General features: G+C 42.9%; 1 protein-coding gene across 3 annotated transcripts in view; it reads left to right on the top strand.

The window, feature by feature from the left end:
* The window catches only part of rtkna (rhotekin a), a 59,446-nt gene that overhangs the window by 29,646 nt on the left and 15,386 nt on the right, over positions 1-14,414 (top strand). Inside the window, exon 1 of one of the 3 annotated variants that reach the window (XM_074638323.1) lies at positions 2,008-2,475. The exons of the other annotated variants lie outside the window; for them this stretch is intronic. Coding sequence (XP_074494424.1) covers positions 2,452-2,475 — 24 coding nt within the window. The 5' untranslated portion in view covers positions 2,008-2,451. Of the gene's footprint in view, positions 1-2,007; positions 2,476-14,414 lie in introns of those variants that run through there. 3 annotated transcript variants of the gene reach the window in all.

Genomic DNA, 14,414 nt, shown 5'->3' with positions numbered 1-14,414 from the left:
GCTCTGTTTTCAGGCTTTAAAAAATCTATCCCGTGACGGGAGACTTTGGCCAATCACAGGCCATTTCAGAGAGAGAGAGCATTCCTATTGGCTGTGCTCTGGCTGGTGGGAGGGGCTTGGTATTTCCTCATCTGATCTCAACATGGCTGCCGCGTCACAAACTTTCTCATTTTACAGCTGAGCAGTACACTACAAAATGTGCCTAAAAACATTTGAGGCGAGAAATAGGCATTACAGTTACAGAATATTGATTCATATTTGATCAGCGCTGCCTAGTTTGACCGTTTGATTGGAGTTTGCGAGTGATTGACAGCTGCTCAGAGACGGCAGGCTCCAGCTCGGCTCTGATTGGTTGTTTTCCTCCGGTCTGTGAAATCTTGCAGACGCCATTAGGAGCAACGGAGGCACATGATTTTTTTTCAGATTACCTGTCTCATGAACTACTGTCAGGATATAGTGACCGTTTTATAAAAACAACCAATCATATTTGCTCCAATTCTACCCACTGCTGCTTTAACAATACAGATATCTCACCTGAAGTAGTGGCATTATTTGCCTCTGTATCTGAACTACATGGAGGTTTTGCTATCTTGTGTATCTAATTGTATCATGCAATTATTAAAATTATTAGAAAAAAAAAACTCTGCCTCCTCAAGACAAATGCAGATATAATATATTTTTTTATAAACTTGCAGCTGCTTTTTTGAATCATGGAAGCAAGCAACGGTGTGTGGGAAAAGTGGGGTGTTTTGCTTGTAGGCAACACAAACAGCATATTGTGACCAGTGCCTTGTGAAGAAAAAAAAGAAGTTGAGTCATAATTTAAAAAAAGAAAAACGTCTTTTTTCCACTGTGGGCGGAGTAGGCACAGAGCGACCACAGTGGATTTTTACTGACACACTTGCAACCCACTTCAAACTACAGTATGGCCAAACTCAGGGATGCCAAATCCTTTTTATGTCACAGTTTCTCTCCCAAATAGCTTTTAGACCATCATGCACTGTGAGATTTCAGAGGAACCCTGGAGCCCCATAATAAACACTAATATGTCTTTGGACTGACAAGAAAAACCCCTGAGAAAATATATATAGGCTATAATCTCATTTGGTTTGGTGAACGACAGTGTGGACGACACTTAATAAAATTGCTGCCAGCTGCACCCCTGGGATCCTCCTCAAGGACCCATGGAGGACCCTGGACACATGCAGCTCTAAGAGCTGCTGCCATTTATATATTCATATTTATTTTTGTGTCATAAATCTTATAAATGTTGGCTAAACTGTAACAAAAAAAGATGGGGGATATCTTTAGAGAGGGAAGTCTTACATAAGGATGGTGAATAACTCTAAATTCAGTGTAATGTGGATTTATGTTGAACAAATATTCATCCTTCCTGATAGCATCCCATAAAATGTCCATTATGAAGCTCAAAATTCATATTTTCAAATCAGTTACAGAGACAACCTTAAAACCTCTGGTGAATAGACTCAAAAACTTCCAAACAAATGTGTTATCAAATGTGTAGTACCTTGTTCATGTTTTATATGACACAACATTTGTCTGCAACACAGTTGACAAAATAATGAATCAAATGTTTATTTTCATTCAAATATTTTAAAAAGTCATTAGAGCTTATAAGCTTGGCATTTTATGAATTTAGCACATTTAGGGGGTATATTATGGTAACAACTAAATTATGTATCAAAAAAGAAAACAGATTTCTTCACTTTTTGGTTGACATGAAATGCACCCCTAATTATGGAATGACTCATAAAGAAAGATATATATAAGCTATAATCTCATTTAGTTTGGTGAACGACAGTGTGGACGACACTTAATAAAATTGCTGCCAGCAGCACCCCTGGGATCCTCCTCAAGGACCCCTGGACGACCCTGGACACGTGCAGCTCTGAGAGCCATAAATGACAGCTCGCTCTCTGCTGCGCGCAGATTAGGAACACACACACACACCCGCCTCCTCAGAAACAGCTTTCGGTTGGTCCATCAGTCGGTCACTCTTTATCCTCCGCCTGTGCTGCTGCCGGTGTTGTGTTTGTGTGTGTGTGAATCCGGACTGGAGCTCTCTCTGGAGCTACCAGGACGACGACGACAATGATGAAGATGATGATGAAGACACCACAGAGAGAGGTTGAAACACATGACCGCTGCTGTTCCCACATTGCCAGGAGGAGGAGGAGTGGAGTTTGTGTTTTTTTCTGCTGCGGATCCGTATAACAACTTCTTCTAAAGGTTCATAAACGGAGGCGGTTTTTCGGTGGATTTTTTCACTGGGTATTTATTTCATTTAGCCTGTAAATGGAGCTGCTCCAAAGGGGAAATCTGAGTTAAGGTATTAGTGCGTAAAGGGACGTATTATAACGGACCTTTGGTGCTGCGTAAAGCTGCCAGTTTTGGAGAGTTGGAGAAGCGCCTCTTTCGGATCATCATAGGATGAACAACTCAAAGAATCAAATGGTAAGATTTGTTGTTTTTTGTTTGTTGGAAAAGATTCAGAGGACTTTTAGATGAAATGGAAAATGACAGTCAGCTGTATAGCCTCTAAGACACGTCACACTTCTCGAGGTTAATTCGTCACCGTCAGATCAAGCAGCTCTAGAGGCTACCTTTGATCCTTTTGAGACTTCTCATTGGATCCACTATTGATTGTTGCAAGTCTATACCAAGATAATGTGCTGTTTTTAGCTTGTTTGGAGAGACGTCACTATTGAAAACCTCGACATTTCAAAGTTGTTTATCTCTCAAGTCTGCATTCCTGATTGGACCTAATCAATACATGATGTGAATCAATAAATAACTTCTGATGAATTCGGCTCATGTTTAAATCAAGTAGTTGATTTTATTTATTAATATTCCAACTTTTAGAGTTGGTTCTCACTGCTCTTTACTGCCTCCATGTTTTTTCATAAGGAAGATTTAGGGAATAGATGAACCAGTTAAATTGTTTAATTGGTGTATAATATGTATGCCGAATTAAAGAGTGTTACCTATTGATTTGTGAAATCTGCTATGTCATGTTATACAAGTTATGATTTCTGCTTATAATCAGGATTTGTTTTTAAAATGCAAGTTTTTTTAAGGGAGTCTGGTTATGCAATATGCTATCCTAAAATGTGCCAGTTGTCTATGAGTAGTAGGTGTAGGTTTTTACATCAGGGGATGGTTAAATTAATTACATATCCTGTAGGGACAAAGACCCAATTCAATTATAATAGCAGCTATTAATTTTGTTCCTTTTGTTTGTCACCTTAAATAACTCACTCTCTATGTCTCTCTCTTTCTGTGCCAATGGGTCGCTGGAGATGACATTAGTAGGGTGATAGTAACCCTCAATTTCATCTTGTCTGACTGCACTGTGTCATACCACCCAGCTTCTCAGAGTTGGAACAATGTGACAACTGTGGGATATTACTGCAGTAATGACTTACATCTCCCAGTCATCACCCTTTCCCCTCTCTTGTGAATAAATCTTTCCTAAACGCCTTGAATTGGCAGCACAAAAATAGCCACACTTAAAGTGAACACTGGGAGCAGAAAAGATTTACATGCGAGAATATTATGCTTTTCATTGCTTTATTTCCCACAGCAATAAAATAATAAAATTCCATGGTTTTCACATAAAGCTGTTTGGCTCAGAGGATGCCAGTCCACATAGCAAGAGACATGTCTGCTATGCATTCATATATATACTATTTCAAGAAGCTTTCCACTTCAAAACATGCACGCGGAACCACAGAAAAGAGCTGAAAAGAAAGGATGGCGCCCAAAAAATGTTTGCCTCAACATGCTGAACATGCATGTGGCCAGATGTTCTGAGTGTGTGTGTGACAGGCAGTCAGTTTGGGTAGTTTGGGTAGTTTGAGCACATTTTATCCGACAAAACCAGTGGCTCTGACGACTTCCTATAATCAACTTTTCTATCACCACTGAAACTCAATCCACGCACAGATTAACCAAACGACTGGCTGCATCTCTGTCTGTTGATTGCCTTCACTTTACTTAATGACGGCCTGCTTCCTGATGTGAAGTTTCAGTCTCGTGTTGATTTGAAAAGGTCACCTGCATCAACATCAGTCAGAGATTGAACGAGCGAGACAGATGTGATCTTTCCATTCCTGGAATACAGCCTTCTCTGTGTGTGTGTGTCTATCTCTGTGTGTGCATTGCATAGAGAGCTCAAAGCGTGTGGTGTGTGTTGTCCCTACTACTGTTACAACCACAGCCATCTCTGATCATTAGTAGTGAAAAGGTTACCGATGTGCCAGAGCTCCTCCTCGGTGTGACTACACTGCATCCTCCATATACAGGCTTCCTGACGCATCTTTATGCAACATTCGTATTCATCACGTGCTGCAGTTAGTCTTTGTTTTCTGTTAAATGCGTTTTCTGCTTTTCATTGCGTTTGCAATTTATACAAGGTGGTGGTGGGGGGGAGAGAAAAGTCAGCATCCTGTGTCAGTTGACTCGCTATGGAAGCCTTCGGCCCACATCTAACAATCAATAACCACTTACTGCAGAGAAGCTCTCTGCAGTCAAGTCTCTGTCCGTCCACACAGCTCTCTGTCTCTCTCGTCTTTCTCTATCTGGATAGGTATCTCGAGTGTCTCCTCTGCTTGTATCTGTCTGTCTTTTCCCTCCCCAGCCTTCATTCACCTCTGCAGTCACGTGTGTTTTCTCTCTCTCTGCCCCTGCTCCTTGCTGCTGCAGTAGAGGTCATTCTGTTTGATATTGTCCACTGCTTTTTCCCACGAGGCAGCTGCCGCTGGGACTGAGATAGGTAGGACTCCCTCATCCTGAGAAACACGGGGGAATTGGAATTATTACTCTATGCACTGTACAACATGACAGCAGCTGTGGAGGTGGAGGTGGAGGAGGAGGAGGAGGAGGAGGAGTGTATTGGACTTTGTTTTGTGTGTCTCCTTGAGCCAGTTGTCTTCGGACTAGTGTGAAAAATGAGCCACTTAACACCTTGCTCCGCCACAATATTGCCTCACAGCCCACCCAATTATAGATCTTTTAACTCGCACTTATTCATATGGACTTGGATGGATTTGGACTTATATAGCGCTTTTCTAGTCTTACGACCTCTCAAAGCGCTTTACACTACATGTCAGTATTCACCCATTCACACACACATTCATACACTGATGGCAGAGGCTACTAAGGTGCCAACTTTGCCCATCAGGATTTAATCTAAATACTCATTCACACACCGATGGCTATGCCTCCGGGAGCAATTTGGGGTTAAGTGTCTTGCTCAAGGACACATCGACATGTGACCCGGAGCAGCCGGGGATCGAACCACCGACCTTCTGATTGGTGGACAACCTGCTCTACCCTCTGAGCCACAGCCGCCCCTCATACAAGCTCTTACTCTCTCTCTCTGGGGGTTTCTTACTTTTTCACCGCAGAGTCTCTTGCCAGCTTTAGTCCTCCTCTCCTGCTCTCGGTTTTCAGCTTCATGACTCAAATACACACTAAACAACCCGCCCCGACATGCCATGGCAGAGCTCCCTCGGTAATGTTCTGTCCTATTTCTCCTTTTAGACGCAATGTTGTGGCAGGCAGAGTGGCAGAGTTTCTCGATGAGTTTGTCCTGGCATGAGTGCCTCAAAACCGAAAGAAAAGAGAGGACAGATAGAGTTGATGCAGGAGGACGTATCCGTGTAATCATACATGGGACAGTGTGTATGTTTATGCAGCAGCAGATTGACAGTGTGGTATCGTGATGCTGATTCAGTGGATGACGAAAGGAGTGATGGACAGGCAGATAAACAGACAGACAGACAATTAGAGAGGAGTGACGACCTGACGATGCAGAAGAAGATCGTGAAGGGATTGATGGTCATGGAGGAGCGCTCTCAGTGCCGCAGACAGATAATCAGACAAGCAGCTAATGCAGAGCTGCTGGCAGCGGATCGCAATCAGGCCGGTCCACATCTATCTGTCATGTCTATCCGAGGAGACAGATGCTGAGCTGTCAGTCATTTATACTGCGCTGTTCGACAGGCCGTCTAATACCTGCTACCTGTTGTGTGTGTGTGTGTGTGTGTGCAAGTTAACCTTCATTTTACACAGCATCCATCCGCACTTGTTTGTTTAACGGAATTGCTCTTGTGTTGCTGATATGAGCGAAGCCACAAAGTGTGTGCCCAGACACACACACACACACACACGCACACACACACACTCACTAGATCTGTGGAAATCTAACATAATGGATAATCCATCTAGACATCCCTCTATCCTGCTCCCATGGGCCCTCAGATGAAATGCTGGCATGGTCGTATAGAATCGATAATAATAATATGAAAGACACAGCTTTACACTCCCTCACACACACACGTCATTCCTTGCACACATCATGCTGCTCACATGACACCTCGCTGTGGGTTTGGGGTTAGATGTTACAGAGAGGATTGTGTGTGAAGCACGTGTGTGACAGAGGACACTAAATTGCTCATGGATTTTGCTTAGCGAGAGAATGTGAAAGAGGTGCGGTGTGCACAGTCAATGCTTGACTCCAGAATGGCCTGCTGTTGTTGACAATAAAACATATTTACTTGTGTTTATTTATCTCTGTGTGTGCGTGTGTTGACTGACTGAAGTACAGCTTCCATAAATACCACCACACCGAGCAGTCAGTGACATTTGTTCCACACTGGAAAAACTTGACCGCCATGGGCCAACTCTGATATTTTTAGACTGACTTGGCCAATAGCCCAAATTCTGAAACCATCTTCTTCCTTAAGGTGCTAAATTTAATATCCAGAGCATTAATATGACATCAAACAACTATTTGATATGTAAAGATATAGTGGAGTAATGTCTACCTGAGCAGAGAATGAAGTTGCTCTCTTGTAATCTGAGTTTCTCCATGCTTTGTTGACATCGCTAGGCCGGCTGTGCATGCTTTTAGTGCATGTTCTCATACAGTGGTTACAGCTGATAACGCCGATAACTTTCGCCTTTGTATGCACTATTTAGCATTGTTAGCACCGTTAGCTGCGGCTCACTGTCGCCATGTTGAGAGCCGTTGAGAGGCAATAGAAATGCTTACAATCTCACATTTAGCATCTTTAAATTAGAATTTCAGAGACAATAATAGTTACTCTTTGCCCTACTTTTTTCTGGGTGGAAAAACTGTTTGAAACAGCATCTGAACCTACATAGGGTGGTGAATCTCTCTCCATTGAAACCCAGGCCCATGAACATAATTTAAGTGATTAATATAAACTATAGTACAAAGACAATTTAGATTTCATTGCAGCTTTTACACACTGCTGTACTCATGGATGAACTGCCATCACTATTGCTCCCAGACTGCTAAAATGAATGTCCAATAAGTCCAGCATTTAATGAAAGGCTGTTATTGGTCCAATTCATCAGTTCCACCTTGATTAAAACATACTTCAATATCGACGTTGTGAGTGGCATGAATGTGTGTTATATGCGTGGTTTATCCAGCCTTTGTAGATGAATGCTTCGTACGAATTCTCTCACGGCACAGACAGAAGCAGGAAAGACGAATGGGGTTCACTATAAGACCGTTTGAGACCCAGACCGGCTCCGTTCATGTCGGCCTGCTTCTGGTGCATTTACATGTCAGCAGATGGAAGCAGTGCATTGTTCTGTCGTAGCTGAATAAATATGTTGAACTAGTGCCTGTTTGTGCAGCATCGGTGTGTAGATAAGTGGTGTGTAGAAGTTTTACGCTCGTTTGTGTGTGTAAATGTGGATCCCCAATCTGTTCAAGCTGTTCTGGAGGGCAGAGATAAGAACCATGCACACACACATACACACACTTTCTGCAATTAATTATATTCCCTCTCTTGTTCTTTTTCGCTTCTCAATCTCACTTGCCCTTGCAGCCTCGCTTTCCCCAACTCATTTTCTCGCTGTTTCTCACTGAACTGTCACACATCCTTGTACGCACAACACACGAACAGAGACTCCAAGGGGTTAATGCGAACCATTAGTAACCAGAGCAGGTTGTAAGTGCTGTAAAGTGCCAGAAGTGACAGATTCAGGAACTGTGGGTGGATCTCACCTTACATGTGTTCCCCATGACATTAATATGACTGTCGTGAATCAAGGCTGTGAAACAAATACTACTTTTATTATCGCGTGATAGAAATATTCTTAATTCATGGCAGCCATTAATAAATGGCATAAAGGCTGTAAAGCTGTCCTTCACAACAAAAGGAATGTGCTGGCTTTCATGTCAGATCCAGTTTTAAGATTATGTTAGATGTTTATTTCTTCAGGAGACCTTAAATGTTGTTTCTGACCAAGCGATGGTAGGAATACTTTCATTTCTGAAATCATGAAATCATTTTGAAATAAGTGGCTCTCATCAGCTCATAAGCTAGAATCCCCTCCACACACACACACACACATGCACACCCTCCAGCCGTGCATCATCTGTCCCTTTCTTGGTCATTTGTGTCCTGAGGGCAGAGGGCTGAGGGTCAGCTCAGTCATATCCTGCTTTGCTTTAACTCAGCTCAGAAATCCTGCAGCTTCATGAATATTATAATGAACCGCATTCTCTCGCTCGTCGATAGTGATTCAAGGACACACATACATGCAGGGATACACACACACACACACACACACACACACACACACACACACACGCACACACACAGCTTCACCATAGAATATCTGCTGCCTTGGCATTGTGCGTCTTTGCCTCTCTGTCTCGTGCACCTTCATGACGGACAAAAGCCTCACCTCGACTCCCCTCCAACGGATCTCACGTGGGGGCAGCACATGTGATTTATATATACACATGTGGCCGTATAATCTAAATAAGGTAACAGTGATGAATAATAGAGAGTGATAAAAGCAGCTTCAAACACAGAGCTCTTGGCTAGAAGTGGGACTCAGCGAGAGCACACCGAATATCAGAAAGAGACAGTCAGAGAAAAAATTGCTATAATGCAATATCCCCGTATTGATTAAGACAATAGAAGCTGTAAACAACATTGTCTGATTGCTTTTACCTCTATTAGGCCCAAGTTGTAATAAACAATTGAACTGTGGAGAGAGTAGTGGATACACATAGTATAAATATTGAGTATGATCCATCTGTGTACTTACAAGGTATAAATACCTTCCCAATGATGCTGTCAGTCAACAAAATATTGGCACGACATGCTGGATACATCTATATGGGAAATATGATGAGTTTTCCATTCAAACTAAGATTCTCAGATAGTTATTAAATGCCCAATCTTAAATGCCAAAACAAATAAAAAGAAAAAAACTCTTAAATCTCTTCCTCCTCACGTCAACTTTAAAGGTCACATTGATAATATTTTTATGTAGAAGAATATTTTTAAATAAAAATAATACATCCATAAAACTTTTAGAAAGGTGCAAAGTAAAAGTATGGCAAAACCACATGATTAGCACTGCAGAGGGGCTGGATGTGTAAGATTGTTAGTTCAAAGTTTTATCATCATGGCAATCACATGTTAGGATTTTATAAAAGCTCTGTTTAGCCCATCCGCACTACACTGCAACACAAGTGTTTTAAGCATTTAAAGAGCTCTTTGGGAGTGTGAATAGAAGGATAAAACTGAGAAGAATGATGCACTTTCAGGTTTATCCGCATTAATATGGTCTTAACTCCACAAGCTTTGCACTTATCTAAACCCCTACCATGTGTGTCTGACAGTAGAAGTAAAAGACAACAGGGAGGACATTTTGGCAGGCTTAAATGCTAGTTAGGCCGGCTGAGCTAATTAGCCCCGATTTCCTTATCCTGATTCAGACAAGGAGGAAAGCCTCGGATTACTGAGACGAGCATTTTGTGTGTGTGCCGCTGAAATTGTGTCAGGCTGTTTGAAACCAGTAGGAGGGGGGTTGGGTTATTTGCCTATTTGCAAAAGTCAACTAATGAGAGCTTTACAAATGTGTTACAGTGTGTTGCGCAGCAAGTGTTAGGATGGGCTTGTGGTAGTGAGATAACTAGCCGCCCCTCACCCTCCCACTGAGGATGAAAGGGGGCTTAATGGTACGGGACCCAGCAGGGATGCTACTCTCTATTGGGAGCCGGTGGCACTCGTGACCTCTTGACCTCTAGACCCTCCCTTTGTCCCTTTAGCTGTTCTTCATCTGCCATTTGTCGGAGCCTGTTTTGTCAAAATGCAGTGTTTGTTCTGTAGATGTTGACTCTGTTTTTTCTTTGTTTGCACCGTGGGAATTGTTGACAACAGTATGCCCCGAATTGATTTGACATTTTCGCCAAGCGATATGGTGCTGTATACTTCCTTGCAAGTTGCACTCGGAAAACTGGAAGCGAAATACACAGCCAGTCATGTGATGCTGTTAGCCAGTCACAGGCAAAGATGTGAACAATACTGCAAACATTTGGGCTGGCTGGTCTGGATGCACTGCAGAGGTTAAATCCGCCCCCACGTTTCCCCAAGGTGTGAGGTAGCATGTCATTCTGAGAGCTGTCAGTCACCATGACACTTGCACACACACTGAGGTTCTTTTTATTATTATTTTTAAAGAGAAAGTGTTGTGCCACATACTCCACCCAGCCCCTTCACAGCCATATCAGCGTAAGTGATAAGCAACACAGCCAACTTGCGTTCACAGACTAACACCTCTCTTCAAACAGTAATTTGATGTGTTAGAGAAAGAACTGGCTGTAAAATGACATGTGAAAAATTCCAGCACAGAGTAGATTACAATGTCACATCGGGGCCTTTTTTGCTTCATGTGTATCTTTTAATGTGATTAAATCCTCTTTTACTCTATCTCCCCACTTAGGGATGCACTTGCAGAGTGCTCTCTCTCTCTCATTGAGAGTGATCACAGCAGTCTTTGATCAGAAGCTTAGACGGACCTGCTTCTTACCCGTTCCTTTCCTAAACCCTGCTCCCCGCTCTCTGTATGGGCCTCTGGCTTACAGGAAAAGCTGGCTAATCAGTTAATAATACAGTATCAACTCGTATAATAGTCAGTGGCTATGTTCCAGGCCTGCAGTGCACAACACTGACTGCCAGTAAAGTTCATGACGAGGTTACAGTATTGCAGTGTATGCGTGTGTGTTTCTTAATTCATTAATTGCCTCTCTCAGCACCCAGACAGTCCAGTCCGCCAATTACTCTCATTAGGGTCTTTGCATTTACCGTTTGATTGGAAAAGGAAGCTGCTTGGTGACAACTCTCGTCCCTTCTCTGCTGTCTCCTTTCTCATCAGAAGCTGTGGATCGTCTTTCTTCACTTTAGAGCTGTGAAACATACAAAACTATGCCAGAACTGCTTGAGAATACATCATCACCATCACACAATTCAAACTGTCCTCAACCGAACGATGAGTTGATGTAATCGTCAGATCTGTCTGTTTCTGTTTCTCCACAAATGATCACACAAAAACACCTCTTTAAATCTTGCGTTTACCAGAGATGTGCTCATAAGTTTCTTGGAAATAAGTCATTTAGCATGAAAAGGCTTGAAAAATGACTAATCAACTAAAGACAACCGATTATTTGACTAATCGACAAAGAGGGGCCAGCCCTAATTTAAACGTACTGCTTTTTTCCAGCCTTTTATGGTCTGTTTGGATCCTTGAAGAATATAATGTTTTGTTGAGCTTCTTTTAGATTCAACTCTACAAGTCAGAGAGGATTTACAATCCAGTTTATTATGTCTGAACATAGCATTACTGTATTTTGAACACAGCCCAGTTTGTTTCCCCCTGGTCCTCTTTTAGAGGTGAGATGGAAGAGGAACAGGAGGGGGTTCCTGCTGCTGTTATTAGTGTTTTGGTGCTGTTGCTCATAATAAACTACCCTGCAGGTTGAATGTATAGTTTTTTTCCCCCAGCCCACAGTTATTTATGAGTCTGCTCTGGAACCTGTACGCAGCGTTTCATAAATCTATACTCTCCAGGCCTGTTAGCTATACGCTGAGAGACCACACACAGTCGTACAGTAGATATACTAACACACACTTCCTGTTATTATCACCTATACATTGCCTTCCAATGATTCTGCAGTTTGGTTTGCCTGCCCGCTGCTCCTCCCAGCTCCCACTCTGCTACTATATGATAATGCGGACCCGGTGTATTAGGCTGAGTGTGCACCGTAAGAGCCATCACGTTTTAGTGGTGCCTATAAATTGCTGAAGTGATCACTGCTTGGCAGACTCTAAGCTTCCTGTGCTCTCTCGTAGCTCCAAACAATTTGTTTTATAGCTTGAAATTCACTCCTCTGTTGCTCTCCTTAAGGGCCAGCAGCCAAAATAAAAATGCACTCGCAAGTACAAAGTGCACACACGGAGCAACTATGCGCTGTTACATTTGCATGCACTTGTTTGCATACACATGCATCCGTCACATCCACATAAAACATGATTTAGGACGCAGACACATTATTTCTCTCTTTAGCACTTTCTGCTGCGACTCCGCCCCGCGTCTGTGTGCTGGGACCCAGCTGCATTCGAGACACACTGTCTTTGTGTGAGAACAGCTGGCTGCAAAGTCATTTGCTCGCACACACAAGCACATGTGGACGAGCACTCACATAGTTTTCCATGCGAGCAGAGCCGAAACAGTCTCTATTGTCGGCGTATAATTGGATGCATAAGCTGTCTGAAGGGGGGAGAGTTCACAGTGTTCCAGCTATAAGGGCGGGCGGTCCACTGTTGAAACTCTCCAACAATCACCTCAATAATGACATCAGCATGTTGGCACCTAGACCGGGGCACGCAGGCGCATGATGCCATATGAGAGAGAGGGCCGTGGGAGTGTTAAGTGTGACCTGGCACTGAACAGACCTGGACTGCTTTGTAGCCAGCCGTGCTGTCGTAAAATGCAAACACTCCACCCAGTTACTGTTTCTCTCCCCCCGTTCCTCCCTCCCGCCTCTCTGTCTTCCATGACCAGTACCAAACCAGTTCCCTTCACTGTTGTTGTGCCCAGGCTTCCCAGCAGCAGCTGGAGTCTGAGACACTGTAGGGACGTTGTTTGGTGAATTGGATCATTGTTTCTGAGTGGTTTAGACTTGGTTTGGGATGTTGTCTGTTTTCTGTCTCCAGACGATGTGTTCTGTAAATAGACAAATGTGTACACACTGCGCTTAGCGTGTGCTTTGTTATGTGTCTGTGGGAATAAGTATGATAGTGGCATATGTCGTGTGTTACTGAAAGTCACATTAGCAATGTGACATCCTCCCCCAACGTCCCATCATAACTCCATTTCATCCATTCACCCTTATTCTTCCCGCTCTCCCTATACTTTACTTGTATCTTCATTCTCACTTTTCATTTTCTCTCACACTCTAACCCTCTCAGCTAATTTGCCATTGATTTTTTTCCCCTCTCTTCATTAATCTCTTACTCTTTCTTGCACTCTCAACCGCTCCCTCCATTCAGCCGTGCTCTGGGTGTGGAAGAGGGGGAAGAGGGTGAGCATGAGGGAAAGCAGCGGAAGAGGGTGGAGAGGAAGGCGAGGCGCATAGTTGTGGCCGGCTAATTGAAAGCCAGCAGTTCGGTCAGTGAAATCCGTATGGGAGTGGTCAGGAATTTCCAATTCTTGGCGATGTTTGTGTATTTGAAATGGAGACGGAGCACATTTGTGTCAATCTTAATGGCTTAATTGATGGATTGCGCATGTTCACGTGACTGTGGGAGCTTGTGTGTTTGTCTGCTGGTCTGCTTGTCTGTGTGTGTGAGTGAGCACTGAGCAAGACTTTCGCCTATTTGTCTGAGTGTATTTTAGTCCTGCTGTTTTTGTTATTCTCCACTGTTGTCCTCTCGCTTTTTTTCTATCAACCTCTTTCACTCTGTCTGTCCAACAAGCTTTTGTATTGAGCCAGTCAGCTGTGGCGTCTTGTCTGCTCTAAAAGAAAACAACTTCAGAGTCAGTAAAGAAGAAAAGGTGTCACAGCACGGTTTTATAGTGGTTGGAGAAACCAGCCTTTAACTGAGAGGATGCATAATCCCTCCAAATGCAGGAGGACAATTTCTCTATTCGTATCGACATTGATGTTAAATGTCTGTTGTGTATGTGCAACACGTTATTGTGCACAGCAGGCTAATGTGCTCACAATGATAAGGCTAACATGCTGATGCTTAGTAGGTATATAACGTTTACCATGTTCACTATATAGGGCTGCACAATTAAACAACATTTTATTGAAATCGCAATATGGCCTACTGCAGGAGGCGCAACAATTGTTGAAAGTTGAAATGTTGTCAAAATACAATTTTAAGATGCACTGGCCTCCACATCATATTCTACAGACTTATGAAAACATCTTTGTGTAGTACATATCCCCGCAAAAATCACACCACGATCATTTCAATATGTTTTTCAATGAAAATTATGTAAAAATGATCATCCCTCTAATATTGCAAGTCATATTGCAATTGCAA

The sequence above is a fragment of the Sebastes fasciatus genome, chromosome 6, assembly GCF_043250625.1.
Source record: "Sebastes fasciatus isolate fSebFas1 chromosome 6, fSebFas1.pri, whole genome shotgun sequence".
In the NCBI taxonomy this organism is placed as follows: domain Eukaryota; kingdom Metazoa; phylum Chordata; class Actinopteri; order Perciformes; family Sebastidae; genus Sebastes; species Sebastes fasciatus.
This window is presented reverse-complemented; position numbering and strand designations above follow the sequence as displayed.